The sequence below is a fragment of the Lutzomyia longipalpis genome, chromosome 3 (assembly GCF_024334085.1).
Source record: "Lutzomyia longipalpis isolate SR_M1_2022 chromosome 3, ASM2433408v1".
Lineage (NCBI taxonomy): Eukaryota > Metazoa > Arthropoda > Insecta > Diptera > Psychodidae > Lutzomyia > Lutzomyia longipalpis.
The window spans coordinates 376222-401596 of NC_074709.1; the positions used below are offsets into that span (position 1 = coordinate 376222).

Consider the following 25375-nt stretch of genomic DNA (forward strand, 5'->3'; position numbering starts at 1 on the left):
TTTAAGCCAAACAAACACTTCTTTAGCTCGGCATTTCGTTATTAGGTGAAGAGTAAATCATGTTGATGAAAATGAGAGTACAGCACAACGCGATGCTTCTGCTGCTGCGCGTACAATCACTCACGGGGCAAATATGGAGTTTCACTCTCCACTAAAGTGAGATTTATCAAAATGAAAAAGAAGGGAAGCCACACGGAGCCTCTCTATGACAGACGCAGGAGATCGTAGGTATGAGATAACATGCGAAGAAATTAAAAGCTCAACCGCGTGCTTTTTCCTACCTACCTACTATGTATGTGTGTGTACAAAATATGGTGCAACAAACCACAAAAATTACATTCATTTTCACTCCACGCAAATGTTTTGACTTTACCGCTGAAAAGGTGATAAAGAGACACCTGACAAGGAAAATTTTCTCAAACAGCGTTACTCTTTTAGTGATGATTTATCGAGTTCAACTTTGTGATCTTGCAAAGTGATTTATTCATCCAATTTATAGCGAAATAATTTCAAGGAGATCTTTTTGAAGAAATTTTTCACACGTGAAGAGCAATGTAAGTCGGAAATTATTGAAAATACAAAACCAAAAAAGGTTGAATAACTAGTCCAGATAAATATGAGATATCCCAATATAGCAGAAAGTAAATAAAAATTAAATATCTCGTAGTGAGAGCTATAAAAATGTAATGAATGTGCAAAATTTCACTAAACCTCTGACATTTTTGCAACATAAGAAACTGGCAAGTCTCAATGCAGTGACATTTTGCCTGCAAAGACGTTGGAGTAATAACACTGCTGGCTGAAATTGAAATTGTCCATGAAAATAGTTATTAAAGTGTCATTTCTCCAGCTACTTGCGAGGCTTCACTTGGAAAGCTTTGAGGGCAAAAACTTGCCACAAAATGGGTAGGAAACTAATATAAAAGCTATATGGGTAAAATGATATCAATTGTGATTCATTTGCAAGGAAAAGAATGGTTGCAAATGGCGCGAAAGTTGAGATGAATTGCTCCATTACATTGTGCAATATATTTTCTCAATAATGTGACAGAGAAATCCCGCTTGGATTTGAATGCAATACTTTGTTGTTTTTTTTTTCATGGTTGTTTTCCTCATTGAAATTGTATTCGGTTATTTGGTGCTCTCCATTGGCAATTGCATAGTGTCTCCATGTCGCGAAGATAATCGCGCGCAAAAAACGTGGCAGGAGTTTGGTGAATGCTTCGCGCGCGAAGCTACCAGTGGGCCAATGTTAATAATAAATTCAACAATAAAGCAAGGGAGTAAAAAGTGAATTTCAATCATTGAAATTGCGCAATTCTCCACAAGAGACTCTTCATAATGTTTCATTGAATGAGCTTGCACGACAGCATTAACCCACAAGAATGAGAGACGATGCAGATGGTGAATGTCTCGAGAAAAATTGGATTTCTTTTTGAGTATAATTTCTTGGAATTGAAGAACGTTAAGGGGAACAGAGAGAGAGAATATTTTGATTTTAAATTTTCTCAAGTATATTTCTTCGAAATTTCCCTTCATTGCTCTTTCTTATTTCGATACCAAAATGATTTTTTCACAAGAAGGGTGATCTTCGTGATGGAAAATTGTGATGCTTATGAAATTCAGAAAGATCATTCTCCGCGTTTAAATTTTGTTCTTTCTTAAATAATTCCAATAAGATCACGAAAAGATTTTATTTACATCTAATATTACTTACCTACTTCATAATTCGAAATTTATTCAGGAAAAGTTATGGAAATTCTTTAAATTGATTTAGAAATTGTAAAAATACATATTTTCCTGTAATAATAGCCTTCTGTAAGCACTGAAAACTTTTTATTATCTCTAATCCATCGTTTTCTCAAGAGACAGCTGCATGTTTAAATATAATGCATTAACGCAATTAATAATTTCACATCCGTTCCGTTCTCAAGGGAAAAGTTCTTTTAGAAAAAAAACTCCGCTATATTTATGTTGCAATATCCTCTCTTCTATGGGCAATATATATATTCTTTTTATTAGTATAGTGCGATATAGGAAATGATAAGATCAAAGGCGTTGGTTTGAAGCATCGTGAGATTTCTCCAACACGTCGATTCGATAATGTAATGGAAAAAAAAGAACTCGATAACCATCTCAACGTGAGGAAGCCCATCAATTTGGATGTATTTTTCTTGTGGGTCACACCTTGTTATTCAAAAAAAAAAAAATTACATAGTTTGAAGGTGCGTGATGGTGAAAAAAAATGCGCAGTGAGAATTTGTCAAACTCATTGAGTGCGTGTTACAAGAAGCAAACCCGTGGATGGCAAGGAAGATCCCTGGCGGAATGACTGGTAGATGAATTATTTTGGAGAAGGCATTAAGCCCCCCATCATTCCCATACACCCCATTATCCACACTACATTATCACTCCCAAGGTAACATGGGGTTGCAAAAATTGTGAATAGGCACGCGATGAAAGTTTTTGCGCGAAAAATCCATTCGTGGCGCAGCAGAGAAAGTTCTTGTTGTTCGCAATTCTTATAGGTAGCACATATAATGATGGAATTCCCGGAGAAGGCTTCTAAATGTTTATGCTATTTGGAAAATATTTCACGTGTGTGGAAATTACCTCTGGACACACACGTGGGATGTTCTTAATTGCAATCTATATATGCGGGAAGGTTCTACAATTGCTTCCTGCACGCTGCTTCCTGGCAAAATGGGGGCTGGCAAAGAGGAAGAACTTTTCCAACCTACATATAATGCTTGGAAAATTGTTGGAAAATCTACTTTGCATGGGCACAGATTTAATTACACATCATCATCCAACTTACTGAAACCGCATACAACTTGTTAAAACTTTCCAACAAATACCACGCCACAGAGGATTTTCCGCGTGTCTACTACTCATAATGTCAGTTTCAGCGGGAAATTTCGGTCACTTTGGAAGCTCCTACTTTACCCCTGCTCTTCCTGTTTCCCTCCAAAATGATGATGGAAGTCCCACATAGTTTTTTTTTGGCAAATTTATGTGTGAAAACGGCATAATTCAATTTTCCACCATATGATTATTGTGTTCTACATTTTCAGGAGCAATTCTTTTGAAAGCAACATAAATTGCTTTTGGAGGCACACAAATTGCTTTTTGGGGGAACTCTTTAGCCCAAAGCCCCCCCATCAAATGGTGAAAAGCTGCCAAATTTCAGAGGTGCAATTAAGACAAATTTTCATTTTGTGATTGCTATTCCAAATGGGAAAAGTAACTTTTCTGCACTCCGGGAAAATTTACAACCGCAAAGTACATATTAGTAGAAAAGTTTTAAATGTAGACTGTCGTGCACATAATTTTCAACAAAATGCAGAACATGGAATTTCTCCAAACACCAGTTTTTTTTCAATCTTGAAATTGGTGAAGAGGAAGTGCAGTAAAATACTCTTTGGGGAAAATATTCATAAAATGTTCTATTATCTTGAAAAAAAAATTTTAATGATTTCCTTAGGATTTTATTTTTTCAAAATTGATTAATCTGTAGAGTTTCTTTACGAGGAAAATTTTAATTCCAATATTGGGCCTTATTCAGCGACCAAGAAACCCTTGAAATTCGCTTGAAATCTTGAAATTTCAGTACAAAATTCAAAGATTTCAAGGGTTTCTTGGTCGCTGAATTAGGCCCATTATCTGTTTTTTCGATTTTCGATTAAAAAGAAAATGTTGTAGAACTTTTAATTCACATAATTCTGCTAGAAATTCAATAATCAACAAATCTTCATCAGACTGCTAGAAATGGAAAATTTTTATAAAACTTTTTTAGTAGATGTTTTCCAACAAATTAAGATCAAATAATTTTTTTAATGATAAAAATTGTTTTTAAACATTTAATATAAAATCAAATAATATTCTCGTGATCAAAAAGTTTTCCAATTAAATCAAATGAATTTAATTAACGTAGAATTTGGACGTAAATCTTTTAACCTAGTTCTACCGGAAGTCAGTAAAAGCTCAAATCCTAACCATGAACTTTAACCATCAATTACCATAAAAAAAACATTGCTGAACTTTTTAATTTAAAAAAGTGAGCTTTTTAAATATAAATCTCCAACTTCTGTGATCATTGACCTGCAAACAATTGTGGACATGGCATTCCTCAATGACCCCAACCGAGACAGAAATCCACGTGCAAAAAAAAACAAAGAATACGTATCGGAAATTCCTTAGTCGGAACGCTTATAAACTTCTTGTGGTGCGTCACTATTCCCCCCTCGTAGTTGCATTATTTAAATATGATTCATAAAAACTCGATAATTTCCTTTTTATTTACGTCTCTTTTACTTTAAATGGAGGGTAGCCCCCATATTATTTTACTATTTCTTTTTCCCCTACGCGTGGAATTACTCTAATAACTATTCAAATAAATATAAATGACTTTATTGGAGAAGTTAAATTGCCCACAATCTCTTTATGAGTGGGGAATTGTTGTGCTATACATTACAAACAACAAATTGTATGAATATTCATGGCGTGAGATCGTACGGCGACGTCTTCTCAGGTAGATCACTCGTCCACCAGGTTGTCTTTCCTTTTTCAGCCCAAAATAGATAAATAATTAATTAGGCAATTGCTATACGGTGAGGGAACAAGAAAAAATATCAAGCATGTATAGCAAATTGAAACAGTGTGTACAAATTGCAAAAAGAAGAAAATACAGTCGAGGGAAGGAAATTGATATGCGTGAGAGAATTAATTGTCAAGTTGAATGGCTTCTCCTTCACACTCGATGGACTTTACGATGGTTTTCCACTATGCGGCTTCACTTTTTCATTCCCCATCGCGCTCCCATCGCTAAATTAGTGAAGTAATTTTCTCTCAAACTGTCTCTGTTTTTGCTGTATGTCTCTGAATTCTTATGGTGTATACGCTAAGTAGGAAAAAAAGAACGATTTTTGATGTGAATCTCGTTGTCTTCCCTCTTTGTTTGACAACAAATTGAGGAAAATCTATATACGAGTGTAACGGCATCTTGGCGATATTTCTCACCGACTTTTCGCCACGAGGAAATCTTTTCAATGATCTTGTGCGACATAGTCGTGTATTGGGAACAGAGATGGAGGTATTTCCACTATTTTGCAGATATTGAAATTGGCTGTGAAAATTATTTCAATTCATAATGCCTTTGGTAGGTATGGTAGGTAACATTAAATACCTATCAAAAGAATTTATGTTGCTAGATACTTCTGATTTTGAAATATAAATTTTTTAGAACAATATCTTATTAGCAACCTTTCTGTACATTCTTTTATGCTCATTACTTTGAATTGCACCAAAAATTGCATTGTTTGCTTCCCTTTCCACTGAAGCTCCAGCAGGCAGAAAAGGGGAGTTGTGCGGGAAAATTAACCAATAGGCTAGGCACCCCGTTAGAATGTGTCAACCAATCATAGAGAATTAGTTCTTCTTTCTATTTATTGGAATTTCAACGAAAGTTTCTAGCTGTAATTTGATTGGACAATAAAAAAGCAGCATCCAGATATAATAAACCTGGCGGAATACTACTGCAAAGTTATTTTAAATAGAGCGCAAATAATAATTTAATTATTTGCAAACGAATTAAAGGTAGGAGATATGCATATGAAATCAAAAATATCAATTATATGCAATTCAGAGCTTTTATCTAAGCCTTGTCCGATATTCTTAGCCCCAGTCTCCCCTATAGAATGCTTAAGAATCCCAAAAACGGGAAACTAACTATGGCCTAATGCATTCTTAAGAACTCCACACGAGAAAAAAATGGTCAAAAGAGGAGTATAGATCGTGTGAGACAAGAACTACTTGAGACCAATGGGCAAATATTGGCACAGAGCCACGCATGTTTAACGATGCCTCTCCAGGTAAATATACTCAACACCATGCACGGATTCTAAACTTGAAACATTGTCACCTCCTATTCTAAATTTAGACGGAGTAAAACACATTAAATTCACCATGTACTGCGGACATGCGATTTAATGGGTTGTTTGCTCACAATATATGGATCACGTAGAGTTACATTCGTGCGTGCCCTTTTTTCCATCATCATTCCTTTACGGAAGTTTCGCTTTGACGGTAAAGGTTCTTTTTTTTCATTTAATTAATTAAGTAAACTCTCTTGCGGACTTACCGCTGTGTCTCATGTAGGGAATTGATTTTTTTTGGCTTCTTCTGTGCAATTGAGCGCAATTACTTAGAAAACACACAGGTGATAGTAATTGATGCTGAGAAACTCCACAAAATGCGCGCCATCAATTAATCACATTGTGGGTTTTTTGGGTGAAAAAAAGTGGGTCAATTTAGCTAAAAACCATTGATATTTGGGCATGGAATTTGGCAGTGTGTAGAGAAATGAGGTGCAAAAGTCTATGCGATGCAAAAGTTTTCTTTTAAACACCTCTTTTTTACCGCCAAAATGTTCTTTTATCGTTCAAATAAATCAATCGCAGGTTGTATAACGGACAATTTGCCTACGCTTAATTTCTATACATATATGCTATGAGAGTGCTCATGGTGCTCACATATTAATCAAAATACATACAAAGTGGGAGCATAAAAAGTTTATGCTATGTACAGGTCGTTAAAATATCTTTTGGTTATCCAACCAAAAGATGCAAAAAAAGCTCCCGGAATTACACGCAGAGGCGACACAAGAAATATACACAAGTTAACAAAATGCACAATGTGTCCCCTAATGCGGAATTTATGCACTAAAAGAGTGATGAGCACGATGAGCAAGCCATTGAGTTTGTTCCCCACCTAATTATAGGGGAATATCTCCTCCAACAAACTCATTCTTCTGTGTCTGCGTAATTAGAGGTGTAATTATGTGTGTATATTGCAAACAAATGAGCGGTTAAAATTGTTCATTAAAAACGTCATTCTTGACCTCATTGTACAAATTTCATAAATCGCTATTTGGTGCTTTTTGTGTTCTTCGCGCGTACTTGCCATTTAAGACCATCTCCATACACACATTTCTATAACGTTGGGGCCTTCCAAAGTACCACCAAAAAGGCCCGGTCGACGTAGAAAAACGAATATTTAGAAAGTCAACCCGTGATTCCCAAAAACTAGACAAGACACTAATATAGTGAGTGAGCGACATTAATTTTTTTCTTCAGAGCATCAAGATATAGGTAAGTATAGGTATATAAAAGCTACCTACATATATTTCGTCCAATTCTCCGTGTACTTTTCTTCCAGCAGCACCATCCACAAAAATTAGCACAATGTTGAAGCAATTTTTTCAATTTAGCATAAAGCATGTGCTTGACATTTGATTTCTCACACAAAAATTGCAGTGAAAAATTATTAACAATCAGTCATTTCATGAACGAACCTCGGTGTTCACCCGAAATGAAGCAATTACCTAGAATGAAGAAGAGAAAAATGTTAGATTTAAATTTTGCTGTGGAATTGGTTGGATGGAATATAATTGGGAGATCATACAAGGATTTATTCTGAGAGAGATTTATTTATGTAACCCAAATGGAAAATGATTTATGAAAATTATAACGTAATCAAACGTCACAAGTGGCAGGTGAGTGACAGATATTTCTTTGATTGACAAATAACCTTTGTTTGTGCCTCCTTTAAAATACTCGAAAAGACTACATTTGGATATAATATCGCCAGCATCGCGATAGACCACTATACAATGTTCACCAAACCCTATTATTAGAGCAATTGAAAATGTTCATTTATGTGGAAATTTACATTGAAAAAAAAAATGTTCAATTATTTTAATATTTTACGGAAATGCATTTTCCGGAACATCTGCGTGACCACCTGTACCCCACTCTTCTCTATCATTTGAAAGAGAGAGGAAGAAGATTAAAGTTCATAAAAAAATGATTAAAAGGTAAGTCAATATTTAGGTCTAGGAGCTGCGCTGTCTCCCATCATGGCCCACGGAGGGTTAAAATTCAAATTATACCTAATATTTCTCTTTTGAGTAAACATCTCCTGCATGTTCTGCGTTGCTCTATTAAAATAACATTTTCCTAAATTCATTTCTAATGCTTAAATGCTGCAGAATTTAAAAAAAAATCCCAAAAGAAAGTAATTATCTTAGCTAACAAAAAAATCGAGAAAAGAAATGAAAAACGCTTTCATTGGCTTTCATTGAACTTTCTATCATCTGACTGCTTGTAACCTCCTTGGGCGTAGATAAATAAATTAACAGTCAATTGATGCTACTGATGGTACACCAGCAACCTGCTAATTTTCCACTAAAAGCCCTCATTGGTGTGCATTTCTTATTCAAATATGCATACCTACGGTATGTATGTATATGCATGTATATTAATAAGAAAACTGCATCTATAAAGAAACTTTCTTAGCGCCTCCTGATGAAGTGTACAACAGAGCATTTAGTATAGATGGAAGAGATTAAAATATATATTAAATTGAAATAACTGTGTGGTTTGTACTCAAAGAAAACTAAAAAGAAGAATAAAGTTAAAATAATATAAAAAGATCAGGGAATCCATGGCAAAATGTATACATATATAGGATTTATTTGGTAAATTAAATGGGTGATTGCTGAACTTGTACCAAGAGTGTGCGCACCACGTATGCTCCAGGTTGTGTTGCAACCTGAATTCAGTTGTTTTAAAATTTGATTTATGAGATAATTACTACAGATTTGTGTACCGTGCACAATTGCAAATCAAGCTACTGTGAGTTTTCTGACTTGAGAGAGTACAAATGCTGTAATTCCTTCAATGGGTCTCTGCGCACAGCATTTTGCCGTATCTTGCGCTCAAGCTAAGCCAATCTTTGACTGATGAATATACCAATAAAATGCAACTTAATTGTTCGCCTGATTGGAAATAACAAACGCTCTGACGCTATGGCAAAATTGCGCGAATGTGTAATTTTGAAATTTTTCATCACACAAACCCAAAAGTATTGATTATGATCGAATATAAGTCAAGGCTAGCACACTAAAAATATATAGTATATGTACATTTTTTTTCCTCTCAGATGTACATATATAATAATACATAATACATTTTTTCTGACTCTCAAGCACGACGTAATGGAGTGAGAGAGAGAGAGAAAAGAGATTGAGGAACTCATTTCTTTATTTATTGACAGAAAAAACAACGCGCGAGAGCCGTGAGGAGAGAAAATAGTTGGTTATAAGACAACGACTTCAAGACGCAGCAATTTTTCTTGAAACCAGAATAAGAAATTCCGTTATCTTCCGACGAATGAGAAATATGTGCTTTATTGCAATAAAACACTCCAAGATACACCATTCTTGTACACATACCCAATGCGTGCACCTTCCGTGAATATCAATAAGTGTCCATTGGCCTCGGTGCGTGAAGGAAATTTTTACGAGTGAATTCCCTTTTTCGACAGCCACCATCATACATCACATGAATCACAAATTCAATGCTCGCAACATGACATTGTTGTATGGAGATGATAGCAGTAGAGAGACGCAAAAGAAGTCGATGGATGGTAGAAGAAAGTCACGATCCAGTACACCATTGTCTATACGGTTACAAATTTGTAGTGAGAAAAGAAGCGACATAGGAAAAATTTTATATCTCCTACTTTATTTTCCTTGCTTTAGAATATATAATTATGTGTGTATGTAGTGATAGCATTTTCATATGCAGAGAAAATATTTTTTGTGCTGCAAAGAGGATGAAAAAAAAATCTGTATGCCCTGCTATATCAGAGCTCTGTTTAAAAATCTTTTAACTGTGCCCTGGAACATCAAATCCTTTAATTTTCTTTTATCGAATGACAATAGAGTAATTTGAAATCATAAATTGTCAAACTCTTATAAAAACTTTTAAGTTATAAGAAAAGAAAAGATTTTTGACAGAATCGACTACATAAATTTAAATTTTCTTTAAAAAAAATAAAGAGTTTTTTCGCATAATGACGCATTTAGTGACCCTCTGGGACACATGAAGAACTTTTCATCTTCCACGTGTAGTTGAGTAACATCGATCTCTCGTCGTCTATATTAACTTCCTACATCGTTTAGAATGTGATTATGTATAGAAGAGATTTAGTACAATTTTAAATATCGTCCTGTGAAGGTGTAAAAATTCCTTCATTCAAGTTGTTTTTTTTAGCAAAGTAAAAGAAAATAAATTGAAATCATGATTAAATCAATTATTCGTTGTAATAAAGTTAAATATTTTCGTGCAATTAAAAATGATGTTAGAAGACCATTTAGTCCGTTAAAATTGAATTTTTCCAGTAGTGTGGAACCCCAAAAATTGGTTCTAAGCATTGATGAGAAGAATTTTCAGTTGTTTAAAGATTATTCGCGAGATTGGTGGAATATTGAAGGAAAATTCAAAGGACTCCATTCAATGAATCGTTATAGAACACCCTTTATTCACAATGGTTTAGCTGCAAAATATAATAATCAGACAAATACTTCAGCTGCAGAAGCATTAAAGGACTTGCATATTCTGGATGTGGGTTGTGGTGGAGGAATACTAACAGAGGTTATTTTCGTTGCAACACCCATGAGTTACAAACAAATCCATAACCTTTGGGAATATTCTATTTTTATTCATTTTTTTCCTGCTTTTTTTTTATTCATTCTGTAGTCCTTGGCAAGTTTTAGCATCAATGTCACGGGTATTGATCCATCGGACGAATTGATTGCCATCGCCAAGGAACACGTGAGGCAGGACAGTGAGCTTGCACGAAGGGTAACTTATGAAATAGACACAATTGAGGATCATGCGAAGAGAAATCCAAAAAAGTACGATGCTGTTGTACTTTCTGAGGTGATTGAGCATGTAAATGAACAAGAAGCTTTTCTTAAGCTCTGCATTGATGTTGTAAAGCCCGGAGGATCAATTTTCCTTTCAACCTTCAATAAAACCATCATTTCATACATCTGGGGTATATTTTTAATGGAAGATATCTTTAAAGTCCTTCCAAAGGACACGCATCAATGGAAAAAATTTATTTCACACGAAGAAACGCAGAGGATTTTTGAAAAATGTACAAAAGCACTTAATTAATTTATTGAGAAAATGGGTTTTGTTAATTTCGCTAACTTAACGCTCAATTCTTTCAGATAACTGCCAAGTTGTGAAGGTCAATGGACTTTTGTACCAACATTGGAATAATGATTGGAAATGGACTAAATCGACCGGAGTGACGTATCTTCAACATGCTATTAAAAATGAATAAAAACTACTTTAATTATTAAAAGGATTCTAAAATTTATTTAATTGTACGCTTGTCGTGCATTTTTTTCTTTTTCAAATTAATTTTGCATAATTAATAAAAAAGTTAATTTTCTTGCCATAAATTTCCTAATACATTTCCTTCACCATTTATTTTCGTATATTTTTCAGGACATGATTCAAATAATTTTTTTTTAATCTAGAACTTTAATCTAGCCTCGAGCTCGAGTCTCTTAAATGACAACTCCCACTCTCTCTATGAAAAGATATATCATTGAATTCACAGCTACCTAGGCAGGTAATAATTTTTCTTTAATGTTGTTTATGATATTTCTTTTTAATTACATAAAAATTACTTGAGGCAACATCATAAAAAAATGGAAATCTATATTGGATCTCATCAATGTCATTTGCAATTCTAGAACAAATTAATCCACAAAATGATGAATAAAATTTTAATGAAAATGCATTTTATGTATTTCTTGTTTATTCAAGAATGCTTCAATATGAGATTTTTGACCTCTCTGTCAACTTCTGGTTGGTGCTGCACAATTTTAATCTTTGTCACAAAAGCCCCATTATGAATGTTTCTATAGTAAATGGGAACTAATATATCGTCGACAAGAAGACAGATATCACTGTTGCTGCTGCTGCTAAGAAGTGACTTCTTGTTCTAATTATTCATAAATCTGCATAGGCAATAAATTGTAGCATTGAATTTAGAATTCTTGCATTAATTTGCGATGATTGAGAATTGATTTAGTAGATTGTTTATCACACAACATGTACCAGCTTTAATACAAAATGAGTTCTCATTCATTACCAAGTCCACCTCCACGGGTTTTGGTGCAACCAGAGATGCATTTGGGTACATAGCTCGCATAGAATTTCAAGTTCAAATAACCAAAAATATTTGTTCGCCTAGTGTGGCTATGTTGCTGTATGTTTTGGTTGCACTATTTTATCCAACCAGCCTGTACGTACAAATATGTGTATTTTGACATCGTGGTGGAGTCAATGGCAGAGGGAATAATTTACCGCGTTTGAGTGTATCGCTGGGGGGGTCAGGGGCGGGCTGGCTGCATGGTAGAATGGTTGTCTAACGAATGGCATGGACAATAATTCATGAAGATGTATACAATGAGTGAGAGGAGAGTTATTGAATGATTTTTGTGCAAACAACAAAAGTCGCACATTTACTCGAAAATCGAACCAGCAAGATGGGGCGATTGTACCTGGCGGCCACGTTGGTGTACCGTTAATGTTGCTGGACACTTCACGATCTCACCGAGATAGATGGCTCGCTATGCTTACGGATATCTCTAGAATGGTGCGAAGCACCAATGCTACAAATCTACAATGGAGGATATGGAAGGGCAACCATGAATATTCACACGGGCGACTGAGGAGGTGGACTGACCACGACCCTCCTCCCTCTGGGTTGTCTACCACGCCGATGACCCCCATCTATGCCAAGTATCAAAGTCGCAAATCGATTGATCTCCGCGTGTACCTTCTCAGTGGGATCAGTGTGTGGGGAAGAAAGTCCACGGTCGTGATGGCAGCATAGGGAATTGCCTTATGGAACTTTACTCCAATTTCGCTATATATCTATACACATAGCTACGTATAATTTTCCCATTGTTAGTCAACGAGCCACCATTAAGGGGAGTCATGATGGAAATTACGTGAAGAAGAACATGTCTGATTGCTAAGGAGATGCGTTTGTGGCGCGGAGGCAAAAAAAAAAACACATTCGGGATGTGGAGAAAAAAGCGAAGAGAGGCATAAATTTAAATAAACCGTAAGTGCGAGTATCACGATTTACTGTGCAATGTTTGAACTAGCAAAGTACTTGAATTTGTGCCTCACAGCATATCACCGTATCACAAATCCAAAGAAATAGAAGAAATAAAAAAAAAACTTCTTGTGCACTCCACACCGAGACCTGGTGTAGGTGGTGGCGCGATGGCTTCCGAGTTTCATATAAATATGTAGCTTACATACATAATATACATAGAAAACAATGCCTATTGATAAACTCTTTCATATTCTACACGTCTCCACACTCTGGTACGAACATATTCTTCTGTGGGGGTCCCCAATACTCTCCACCAACCAACCATGATTGACAATGAGCTGCACTTATGCAAATATTGGAACACCATATTGGAGAATATTTCCGGTTTAACAAGCAAAGAAGCTCAAAAAACTAATGCTAGAAATATATATTTTGGAATTTTTCCGGGAAGCATCTCATTTTTATTGATAAAGGTGAAATTTTATTGGGCATCTTGTGAAAAAAAAATAGATAATCCAGTTGACTCAACATAATAATCATTAAGATTCCATAAGTTCTGAATTTTTATAGTTTTTCAACAATAACTGGATAGCAACATAAGAAAACTGCATTTTTTTCAAAATTTTCTCACACAAAAATCTATCTTCTATCCGATTTTTTAAATTCAAAAACGACTTGACAATGTCAAGTTGACATTATTTTTACAAACGTTTGACATTTTTTTTCTAAGTTTGACGTTTGCTTTCCAGCATTTAACTTTTGTTTTTAAGCCTGAACTTTCTTTACTGATATTTGACAATATTTTTAAACGGTTGACAATTCTCTTTAAACGTGTTCTGTTAATTTTTAAAGCCTAACAATTCTTTTTAGTATTTGACGTTTTGTTTCTAGCATTTGGCGTTTGTTATATTGTCTGAAACTTCTTTTGACAATTATTTTCTAACGTTAACATTTTTTCTAATTTTTTTTTTTAAAATGGTTTTGGAATGAAATTAATTTGTTATGGCCTCTAAAGGAAAGCTCTCTCTGGCAACGTAAGGCATTAATTAGAGACAATTAGTTGGTGTTCCACTTCGTGGCCAACACCAAGTATTGTAATCGTCGGAAAAACCGACCACCTCAGATCGGGGTCAAACTTGGTATGAGCACGTTTCAGACAACCCACATTCCAAAAATGGTGGTGGAAAATTTTTGATCCGGCCGGCCTGCCGGCCTGCCGGCCTGCCGTCCGGTGGTCAACATTTTGCATTATATCTCGAGAACGGTAACAGATAGAGACTTCGGGTTTGAAGTTTTCTATAGAAATGTGGGTGTAAAATTTAATTTTTTCGCATTTTCAAAATCCAAGATGGCCGCCGTCCGCCATTTTGAACTACCGTCAACCACTTCCCTTACAGCTAGAGGTCTGAAATTTTAGTATGTTGAAGAGCTCAGTGAGACGTTTTCATCAACAATTCATACTTGAAAATCGGTCAAGCGGTTTAGCAAATATGGCGGCCTAAAGCAAAAAGTGTTTTTTCGATATAACTTGAGAACGGCTTGACCGATTTTGACCATCTTGGTATCAAATGAAAGGTATTAAGAAGCCCTACAACCTTTTGGAACATTACAAGTTTCAAAAACATCCGCAAGAGGCGCTAAAATCGAAAACAAAAATTGCCTAACTTTAAGGGGCAATATCTCCGAACATCTGTTATAGATTTCCTTTAAATTTTGATATGTTGTAGCCTGACTCAATATCTATCACCAGTCCGAAAATGAAGAAAATCTATGTCGCCGTTTAGAAGATATGGCCATTTGAAAAATTCTTGCATTTGAAAAGTTCTAAGAGCCATATCTCTTGAACCGCTTGTCCGATTTTGCTCAATTTGGTATCAAATTAAAGGTTTTGCAATTATCTACAACTTTCTAGAACATCATAAACCTCTAGAACCATTCCTTCAAGACGAAAAATGCGAAAAAGTCTCTTTGTGAAACAAAAATCCGCCATTTTGTATTCTGGGTGTGACCTTGAAAATAATTGAGATATTTATCAAATTATAGCTTATTTCAAGACCTTTCCAAAACTAGTCACGAAATTTCTGTAGGTGTTATAGAACTAGAGATATGACCATTTTTATGCATCAAATTGCTGAATTTCACAAAAAAAATCAACTTTGCCTACTAATATTGCTCACAAATAGTATTACAACGCATAAACAAACTTCTACACGTTGTGGGACACCAACTCTTATAACTGGACGCGTTATGATTGACTTTTTAATTGTCTTAAACTTTCAGTTAACAGAGCCTTTTTTCATGTTTTACCGCCATTTCTTCCATTTTAAATTGAATTGAAAATTTTGCATTCCATCTAAATTTTGCATGGGGTCCACGTAATTTTCTCAATAATGTATGAACAGCTAAATCTTTTCCTGTTTTGCCATTATACCACAATACACCTATTTGCAGTAAATTAAATGGTAAAATTGCTAGAATTTGAGACACACTTCTCATGCTAATCCGCTTAAATTGCAAATCCCTGTCAAATGCTTTTTCGCTATGGAAAATAATCATATCCACGTGGTCCTTTTGCTGTCTCTTTTGGAAAAAAAAAACACGGACGCGCATTCCCAATTAAGCCATTTTACAAACCTTCAAGGGGGCTGTGTATGTAGGTACCTCTGGCAGATGGATTTATGATGAGCATTCGAGGAAGGTGTGCGACAATTAGTCCGTCAAATTGCAATTTTTTGATTTGCTCGCGGTAAAACTGTGACGAAGAAGCAAAATATACCCCAATATGTTGGGTGCAATCCACTGATTGATGTGATTTACAACGATGGACATTGTTGCACATGGCAGTGGCGATCAAATGAAGCATGCAATATTGCACTTAATCAGCTGTGACAGTCACTTAATTTATCGCGCGCGTGTCTTTTGTTGCAAAGAAACCTTTCTTTTTTGTCTGTTAGGGCATTTACCATCAACCTATACACCTCACTTCACCCAATAATATTATCCCGGAAATTCACTTCTGCACACCTTCATAGAGCCAAAGCCTGGAAGTTGTTTTCTAAGGATGGTTGACTATTGTAATTGATTAATTTTTGAATTGGTTTGGTTAAACGTTTGGAAAATTCATTTGATTTTCCTATGAAAATATTTTAAAGCAATTTTAGAAATTTTGTTTTTTCATTTAATTGGTGTTTAGTAATATTTTAGTTAAGATATTTGGCCATTATTTATTAAACTTTAGAAAAGAAATGTCAATGCTTAAAATTAATAACAACCGATTTTAGAGCAATGTCAATCATGTATAAAGAATTTAATTTAATACAAGTGAATTTAAAAATAAACAATTTCAAGAAAGTAAGCAATCCGCCAAGTCATTTTGGCTTGTATTCATCGTAAACAGAATCCAAGAGTGAGACGCGCGAAAAGCAAAGGTATGACATGGAGAAAATCTAAAATGCGACGAGGCAGGTAAAAAAAGTCCCGCGAGATTGATTGTCGTATGGCGACAGAGAGGTTCGCCATGGTAAATCACATGAATTTACTGCGACACTAATAATGGGTGAGAAGGAGTGTCACATTTTCTATTTATACGTCCTCTAACTATCTTATTACAGAATTTAATGAAGGAGAAATGGGTTTGGCGGGCGGCTTGTCTTTCAGTCTTCATCATCTCGCACTTCCCTCCTTGTCACATCACACCAAGAACTTTCCATTTATGTTGGGAAATCTTCTTCGTCTACATAGAATGATAATTTACCAAATGGTGCAGAAAGTCATTGTAACATAACACCTTTAGTGATGGAAAATTCAACTTCTTTCGCGAATACATTTTTTTTTTCGATTAAGCTTTTGAAGAGCTTTCGAGATCGCTAAGGGATTTTTAATAAATTAGTTTAATTAGTTTTTAGTGAACTTTAAATGCTCTTTAGCCTTTCAAGGTGAATTCCATCATTTTGATTCCACTGAAATGAGTCTCTTCTGGGTAATTAAATGCCCCCCTCCCTCACTCTGTGCAAAATTTGTAATGCGACATTAATTATTTCCGAAAATCATGAAAACTCCTCCAACTTGGCGTGCTCATAAAAACCCAATAGATGGGGTTCACCTTGAGGCAATTAAAAGCACTTTGACTGTGTTTCTTTTTTTGTCTAACCCAGCGCGAACTCACCACTCGTCTTCTGCCCCAAATACATAGATTTAGAGGAAGAGCAACAAGTAGCAAAAGAGCATATAAGACGGGCCACGACGCGCAGGAAGAATGTCTCGCGCTCGAAGAAAGAAGATTAAAGACAAATGATCAGTGGTGCAATGTCTCAAGTCGCGACACTTGGAAACCAGTTTCAACATCTTGGGTTTGACTCTTTTTCTTCGTTTTTTTTTATGCCGCATCCTCTCAGCTCCCTGGTAATCGGCTTTTGTTTTCCTGTCATCCCAAAGAGATCCAGTTTAGCCATGAGATCCACGCTAAATGTTTCTCGAGAGTCTCCGGGATTTTGTGCAATAGCCCGTTTTTGCATAAGATTTGCACATTGTCGCACCCAATTCCAGAAGATCTCAGGAGAAGATCTCCGGTCAAGAAGGTCACTAACCTACATCCCGAAAAGCCATGGAATTTCTTGGGAAAAACACTCAATGGAATGTAAGTAATTTTTGAGCCATCGCAATGAAACAATGGGAATTTTAGGATGCTTCTTTATCTTCAATTCACGATGCAATGCATCTTCCTACTTTTTTTTTGGTACAACTAAATTCCTAATGAGCTGCATAAATTGTCTTAGTTATTTGCCCCCTCTAAATTATCTTTCTTTCATTTTTTTTTATCTCTCAAGAGCTACAAGAATAGCGAGGGAAATGCCACCGAGATTGAGAATAAAAAGTCTTTTTGAATTTCTGGGATAAGGCACAAGCCTGATATTGTCTCTATTCATTATATTTCATCTCGCGCAGCGTATTATATATGAAATAGAAACATAGAGAACAATGCAGAATTGTGCTGGATGCTGTCTCTATTCGGTTAGTTGGTTAGTTGGCTTACGTCTCGATGAAATCGAGGTATTTCGGAGTGAATTCTCCTTGAATTATCCAGCGCTGTTAGTCTCTCTTATGGTTAATTTTTTGTCGTAGTGCATTACAAAGGAGATAAAAAAAAACCTTCAGAAATGAGGACTTTTCTCAGTTTTTCCGTAAATATAATAATGTATCTAAAAGCATATACCAACTACAAGGGGTTCCAGGAACAATGAATGAGCTGATTTGTGCGTGCCTGACACGAAGATATATTTCGCCATGCTTCATTTCTTACAAACTATGATCACTTTAATGCACTCTAATGTTTATTGTTGCTCATGTGCGGAGACCCTTGAGCGTGGGTGATTTATTTGGCAACCCAACTGCACAGAGAGACGTCATTCTACAGGCTTGCAATTCTGTTCTAAAATTAACAATGCGCGGTAATTTGCATGAGCTTTTTTTTTCTCCCTGGATTAAACATGCATTTATACACTTTTGGAGCACACGCGCTGCATTATGTATACATATGTGGAGCTTTTTATGCAAAATAGTCTTTTCATTTCATTAAAATCCCAAAACACAACACCTATATATATCTCTGTGTGCTATATAGAATATATAATTTTTGTATAGATTCCTTTATTCTATTGTCTTATAGATTCTTTCCCTATAATGATTATATGGAGGTGAAAAAGTTCCTTCGACACTTATTTAAAAGCTTTTTGGCGTGTATCTCTCTATACCAAACATACCCTAATTTTATTTTTAGTATGTGGGCCATTAGGTTTGCAATAAAGTTCATGTATATGTGGAAAAACAAACATATAGGGAAGAGAAAGAGAAATTCCCTGTGAATGAAATATTATAGACAACCATACAAGGACGCCAAATTCCAGTAAATTTGTCAACAATGAGACACAATAAATAAATCAAAATGTCTCCAAGAGCACCAAATCAAATTCAATTGTATTTTAAGTGTTTCTCTATACCTATTGGAACGATAACTTATATTTTCACCTTTTTTTGTTCATTGCTATATATATTTCAAACGTCAATCCGGAATTCTAATGGGCCTCTCCCATTTGACACACTGTGGTGTCTGTCTGGCTGAGTAAGAAGTTACTTCGTTGCGATAAAAATTCAATCCATAAGAGAAACTTTTATTGGTCCGTATTTCACATTTATTGCCACCAAATGTCTCCCAGAAGTGCATCAAAATCTTAAGAGCTTTTAGGAGAGATACTGCACTTTCTTCGAAATGAAAAGCCCTAAAGTTATATAAGTGAATTATTTTTATTGGATTTAATTTATTTTATTGGATTTATCGTGACTTCCAGTAAATTAATAGTTTTGGAAGAGAAGCTCTCAATTTTCTAAAAAGCAAAAAATACTATTTTGTGTAAATTATTATGTAGAAAAGTTTAGATAAATAATTTAATTTAAAATGTCGTTTATTCATCATATAAGTCTTTAACTCTTTAAAGGGTCATTTATGCTAAATATTCTTTTAGTGTTTAATCTAAGACTCAATTACATAAAGAAAAACATCCACAAATTGTTTTTTAATGCCACTTTTTAAATTAAATAAAACTTTCTTAAACTATTGAAAATTTTAAACGAAATGAAGGTAAAGATTTTTTTAAAATGCTTTGTTCTTTAAAAAACAACAGAAACTAGGCAAAAAAAATAAGACGAAGTCAATCAATCAAAGAAAAAAAAGCCCGTTTGTTGAAATAAGAAGGAGAAGTATGGAGATCCCTCAGCATACCTATCTACATACAATGCAACTGGCACAAGCGATCATAAATAATAATAGAGCTCATAGGAGTCGTTTCAAGTATTTGGACAATATATCGGGTCTGTGAGAAAAGTATACAGCTGCGATCGTGAATTATGCGAAATGTACATAAGTATGAATTAGTGATCAATTTCATTGATAGCCGCGATGCAATGTAACGGTTCGCGCTTGTCGACATGTCGACAAGCAAATGTTAACCAAAACTGAGCACATTCATTAAATGCCTCGCGATCAATTGGCACATGGAAATTTTATAATTGCTCCCACCCCCATGACCAAATACGTGATCGTACGCTTCGTGGTGAGGATCACACGTTGAGGAAAAATTTGTCGTGTGGAGGCGATCAATTGCTGATCCCGTGGTCTGGGATCATACGGCATTATTCTCTCTGTCTCTCCCTAAAGGAAGCGATCGCGTACAGTATTTCGCTAATCTCATGATTTATGGGACTTTTTGACAAAAAATTTCTGCACAACAAAATTGCAAAAAGGAAAGGTCCGATCGCTATGTGTGGATCATACGGTGAGATCGCATAGTTTGACCAAGTCTCCGCAGTATTGTATATTTTGGTGATCACAACTCTGAGATATTCACAGCGATCGTGGTGTAAAATATATATGCATGTAAATTGTGATCCAAGGTCCGTGGAAAAATTCTCAGAGGTTACGGAAAAAACTCCATATGGGTTTAATGAAATGCAGAATATCATATCTGAGAATCTTGAAGGGATCGTCGATGTGACTGCCCCATGCGATCTTTCTCTCACACTCAACGAGAGAATCTCTACACTGACCATTTTGACCTGTGCGGGTATGAGGGGAAATATTTTCTGAATTGATGCTGATTTTTTTTTATTTAAACGTATTCATCTCACACTGGTGATCGTGCAATGACGAAGAATACAGTTTAATCAATCTTTTCATCGCGATCGCGCGACAAGAAACTCTTTTTTTGCACTCTTTTGCCATATTTTTTACAATAGGAAAAAATTAATAGGAGGTGATCACCAAAATGGCACAAATGCTAATCCTGTGTGAGAAGTGCAAAAATTCAATGATCTCAACATGGCAATGGGGATATGAGTTGTTTATGATCGCTTGTGATCAGTTCGATGTGTTGATCTGTCGTGATGCAACGTCCATCACGCGCGCGCGGTATCTGAAGAAATTGCCGTGGTTGAGATGAAGAAGGAGAAAAAAAGTCTCTAATTCATCGGGTGGATGAAATAAAATTAATAAGAGTATTTTGACTGGGGATACATTGTGGCGATCGCGTCCGTTTCATCATCATAAATCGTCTAATGACTCTGACACACTTTTCGCAATATAAGTTCCCTCCAAATAACATAGGAAATGATCGCACGGCGGAGGGTATATAAAGCCCACAATTTGGATGAATTGGGATGAATTAACTTCAACCTATGTATAACTTCTTAAAGCCCATTGTGTTCCTCTATTAAATCCTCGCGCACTCTTGAAATTCCACTCAATTGAGGGGGAGTCGGTTTGTTTTCTCACTCAGGAAATTCCATTTTCCGTCACGAAAAAATTTCCATTCTTAATTCTTAATTGTCAATTGGGTCACCCCATTGCATAATGAATCACTTCTTTGCTCTTTTATTTTCTAAGACGCCATCGCCCAAAAAAAAAAGAAACACCTCATTCATAAAAGAAAATTCGTTTTTTTTCACCTGAAATTACTTTATTAGACACACGAGGCGTTTGGCGAAGAAATCACGCGGCTGTGCACTAATCGCACCTTTTTTTGATGGAATATTTAAATATTGCTTGCCATATAACACAGCCCAAATGTTGACAATTTGATTGAAACTCATGAAATTACTTCTTGCATCTGTCTTCACGTGCACACACACACCTTTTTTCCTCAATCATTAACACCCAAGCGCATGGATTTAGTAGGTATGGATATTTTGAAAAACCTTAAAAACCACATCTCAATTAACTCTGCAAAAAACACCCTCAGCTTTTGAAATTTATGTGAGATTGCAAGAAAATTGGATAATTCTAGGATATTTGATATTTCATTTTGGCTCTCCCACTTTTTTTTTGTCTACCTCAATCCATTTATTCTCTCAATCCAGCATCCCGATGAGATTGAATTCAGTACGATTTTGGAACACCATTAAATTTATCGGAACCACTGATCGCTTATTTTTCGTGATTCAGTTTTAAATATCGTTCTTTGTTCCTTTGCCCATGGATTCTTGAGATGTCTCTTCGGGGCCTTTTTCTGTATACCTCTGCTGCCTTCCTCAGAGAGCTCTCTAATTGTGTCTTTTTTTTCTCAATCGTGAGCATGGGGCGTTTCGATAGCAATTTTTGAGCTTTAAGTTTTTTTTGTCCATAAAAAAAAATTTTTTGACTGTTATGTAAAATTGAATTTTTTGTACCTTCACAATAACTACGAGTTAAAAAAATAAAAAAATAATAATAATAAAATAAAATCCAATTTTACATAACAATCGAAAATTAAAATATAAGGCTAAGTTAAAGACGAACTGTTTAAAGATAGGTCCTAGGTTTTTAATGCTAGATCTAAGTTTTCTATACTAGGACTAAGCTTTTTAAACTATTTCCAAGATTTTAAAATCTAAGCCCAAACTTTTCAAGTAAAGTCTAAGTTTTTTAGCCTAAGCTTAATTTGATTTAAGCTAGGCTTAGGGTTTTTAAGCTAAATTTAAATTTTATAGCTTGTTCTAATATTTTTGTAGAAAGCCTAATATTTCTTAGGCTAGACAAAGTTTTTGAAAGCCTGGTTTTCTTAGGTTTTGTGATTAGATCAGACTGAATTCATTTTCAGATAAGTTTTACAAATTTCGTTATTTTAATACTTTCTTAAATTGTTCTGTTTCGATATAAAAATTCTACTAAAATTACAAATAGTTTGTAAATTTAAATTACTTATCAACCTCTTTAAATTATACATAACACATATAAATTTTTATCCGTTTTTTTCATCCTATTGAAAAGATGCAATGAAAAAAATTACTGTGACACAAAAGTCCAAGTCATAAGGTAAAATGCCACACCACAAATCATGTGAAGCTTTGAGGTCAGTCCTGGCTGATGGCAAAAAACAAACCCCATGAACAATGGAAAAATTGATGTTAATCGTTACATACACTGTAAACATAATTACCGGATAGATTTCGAATTCTTATCGAGTTTCCTCCATCTTATTAAATGCATTTGTGAAATGTCATAGACGTAGAGCGAGATCTCCCATCGCGTCATAATCCACGCGATGCCGCCAATACGCAGCTGAAGCGGAAAAAAGTCTTACAGAGTTCCGAAGAAGTTACGGATTGTATGAAAAAAAAAGCTTCGTGACCTTTGGAGATGCGGAGAAGCACACAGAGACAAGCTAAAAGGGAATTCAATGCCAAATCCAAGCGCCAATTGCTCTGGACCGAAAATCATCACGAACTCCGCAAATTGCCATAAATTTTCCCCTGGCCGGGTATTTTGGCTCGCGGAATAGCCAAGGAGGAATTTCTAAATGTGCACTTCGAAACCCACCAATTATATAGCAAACAGCAGCACATAGTGGACTCAATTCGAGTTTGTGTCTCTCCGCGAGACCTTTCACGCGTTCTGCCAGTGCATCCACCACAGTGAATTAATCCACGTTAGGATTGGACAAATATCTCAGGAATTTTTAGTAGCAAACATGGACTTCTGTATGAGAAATATATAGGACGCCGAGTAATTGGGGGAGACAGAAATGGGAATTATTGAATTTTTTATGCATTTCATGGAGCTTTCATGAAACTTCGTGAAAATTTTAACAGCACAACATTTCCCTCCTTTGGAATAATTTTAAAATTTCATAATTTTTTCATTTTAATTGAAATTTTGCACCTTAACGAGGTTAATTGATCACCGTAAGTGTTGCGCTAAAATTACAGGGGCTAGGCAATTTATGAGTGAGCGCAAGAAGTGTTTTTTCTTCATGTGAGGACTCCAATTTTTCGGGGGAGTGCTATTCGATCGTCATCTTTGATTGCCTTTTTTTCTCATCAACGTGCGCTTCTTTCGCAAAAATTATCCACATCTGGTTTTTTTCTCTTACACCAAAGATCTCTTTTAATGCCTCCGATGATGAGTGGTTTAGCGTCGAGGACAAAAATGCACAAATCTTACGAAATAAATCATTCAGACGCTTTTTCTTCAGCTAAAATATACGTGAGACCGTGGAAATTGAACATGATTTACTATTAGATTTTTTTATGTTCAAATGGAACCAAAATCATCGTATCAATTATGTTTTCCACCAATGTTTGTCCACTGAAAGTTTAAATAAATTACGCTGTGGAAAGGCAATTTAATCGTCTTACGCAAATAACATGCCGATTAAGCTTCTTCATGTTTTTTTTTGTGCCGCTACATACCCGGGAAAGCGCTTCCGATTAAATGGAAGATTTAGCACTGATAGACCTTTTCATCGACTTTAATTAAATTTCAACTTCATTTTCATGTACGCAGTGGCACCTTTTCCTCACATACACGTCTTAGCGCGCAAGAAAGGGAATTAAATATTACTTTCAAATTTCACGTGTTATTTCACTTTTCTTGTGAAGCATAAATTTTATTTATTGGTTTTTGGCTTCTGCATGAGGTGTACAAAAAAGCACTATATACACGGTTAAATCGTCATGGTAGCAATAAGTGAAAAGGTAAATTGCAACAATTTTGCCTCGTTAGTGATGGACTTGTGTACCACGAGGGGACAACCATAGAGAAAGGTATATGTCTCATTCATTTTCATTTTCATTCCGGGGAAAAAATATTTATGAGTTCTTTTTACTGGTTTTACATGATTTTAATTTAAAAATTGTTCCTATTCTTCTTTACTCTTTAACCTTTATACTTTAGTCAAATGTCTTTTAAAAAGATACGTCAAACTTTAGAATTTCACAAACGAATAATCAAAAATTGTTTATTCGAATTCAACTGGTAATGATTCAGTACATATTCTTAATTAAGATTTTTAAATTGTTTTTTTTTTTAAACTGTTAGTATCCTTTCACAGAAAATGAAATGAAATGTTGAATCCCAAAAACATCTCCTGGAGATGTAATTTCTGGCTACGCCCCTGTAGTGAAATAGCGCCTAGAAATCTCCAGTATTTTGTAAGATTTCTCCCATGTCTACCATGCCTATTTCTATCTGCCAATTGCTCAGCGAAATTGCAAAATTTCTCATCCAATTTGCACAAAAAAAAATTTCTAAGAAGTGAATGTGCCAGACAATCATCGAAAACACTTACTTGAGCGATATCTATATCAAAGTGCTGTGAGGGAATCTAATAATAAATAAATTTCTAGTGTCATGGCTCCAAGATCTTGCGATATCAATTGATAAGGTGATATCGCGCGCGAAAAAGTCCCCAATTTTTTTTTGTCACGAACGTGTGCGTCAAAAGAAATTGGCAAGGCGCGTTGACGAAAGAGAAAATTGCGACATTTCTCGCGACTTCACGCACATTTTCTTGACAACCACTGTGAATTGGAATAAAAACGTGAAGGCCACTTTGCGAATTAATTATAATGTATA

General features: G+C 35.3%; 2 protein-coding genes across 3 annotated transcripts in view; one reads left to right on the plus strand and one right to left on the minus strand.

Annotated features, from left to right (window-relative positions):
• The window catches only part of LOC129793127 (uncharacterized), a 67911-nt gene that overhangs the window by 40019 nt on the left and 2517 nt on the right, over nucleotides 1–25375 (minus strand). The window lies entirely within an intron of this gene.
• On the plus strand, nucleotides 4489–11196 carry LOC129794278 (ubiquinone biosynthesis O-methyltransferase, mitochondrial-like). Its single transcript, XM_055835057.1, has 3 exons — nucleotides 4489–4551; nucleotides 10602–11004; nucleotides 11081–11196. The coding sequence occupies exons 1-3, from the start codon at nucleotides 4489–4491 to the stop codon at nucleotides 11194–11196; spliced, it is 582 nt and encodes a 193-aa protein (XP_055691032.1).

Bases quoted from the DNA above. Each gene is read 5' to 3' on its own strand.
- LOC129794278 (XM_055835057.1), top strand. From the start codon at position 4,489: ATGAATATTCATGGCGTGAGATCGTACGGCGACGTCTTCTCAGGTAGA. The intron at 4,552-10,601 runs GTTGTCTTTCCT...TTCATTCTGTAG, and splicing joins GTAGATCACTCGTCCACCAG to TCCTTGGCAAGTTTTAGCAT. The intron at 11,005-11,080 runs GTACAAAAGCAC...CAATTCTTTCAG, and splicing joins GCAGAGGATTTTTGAAAAAT to ATAACTGCCAAGTTGTGAAG.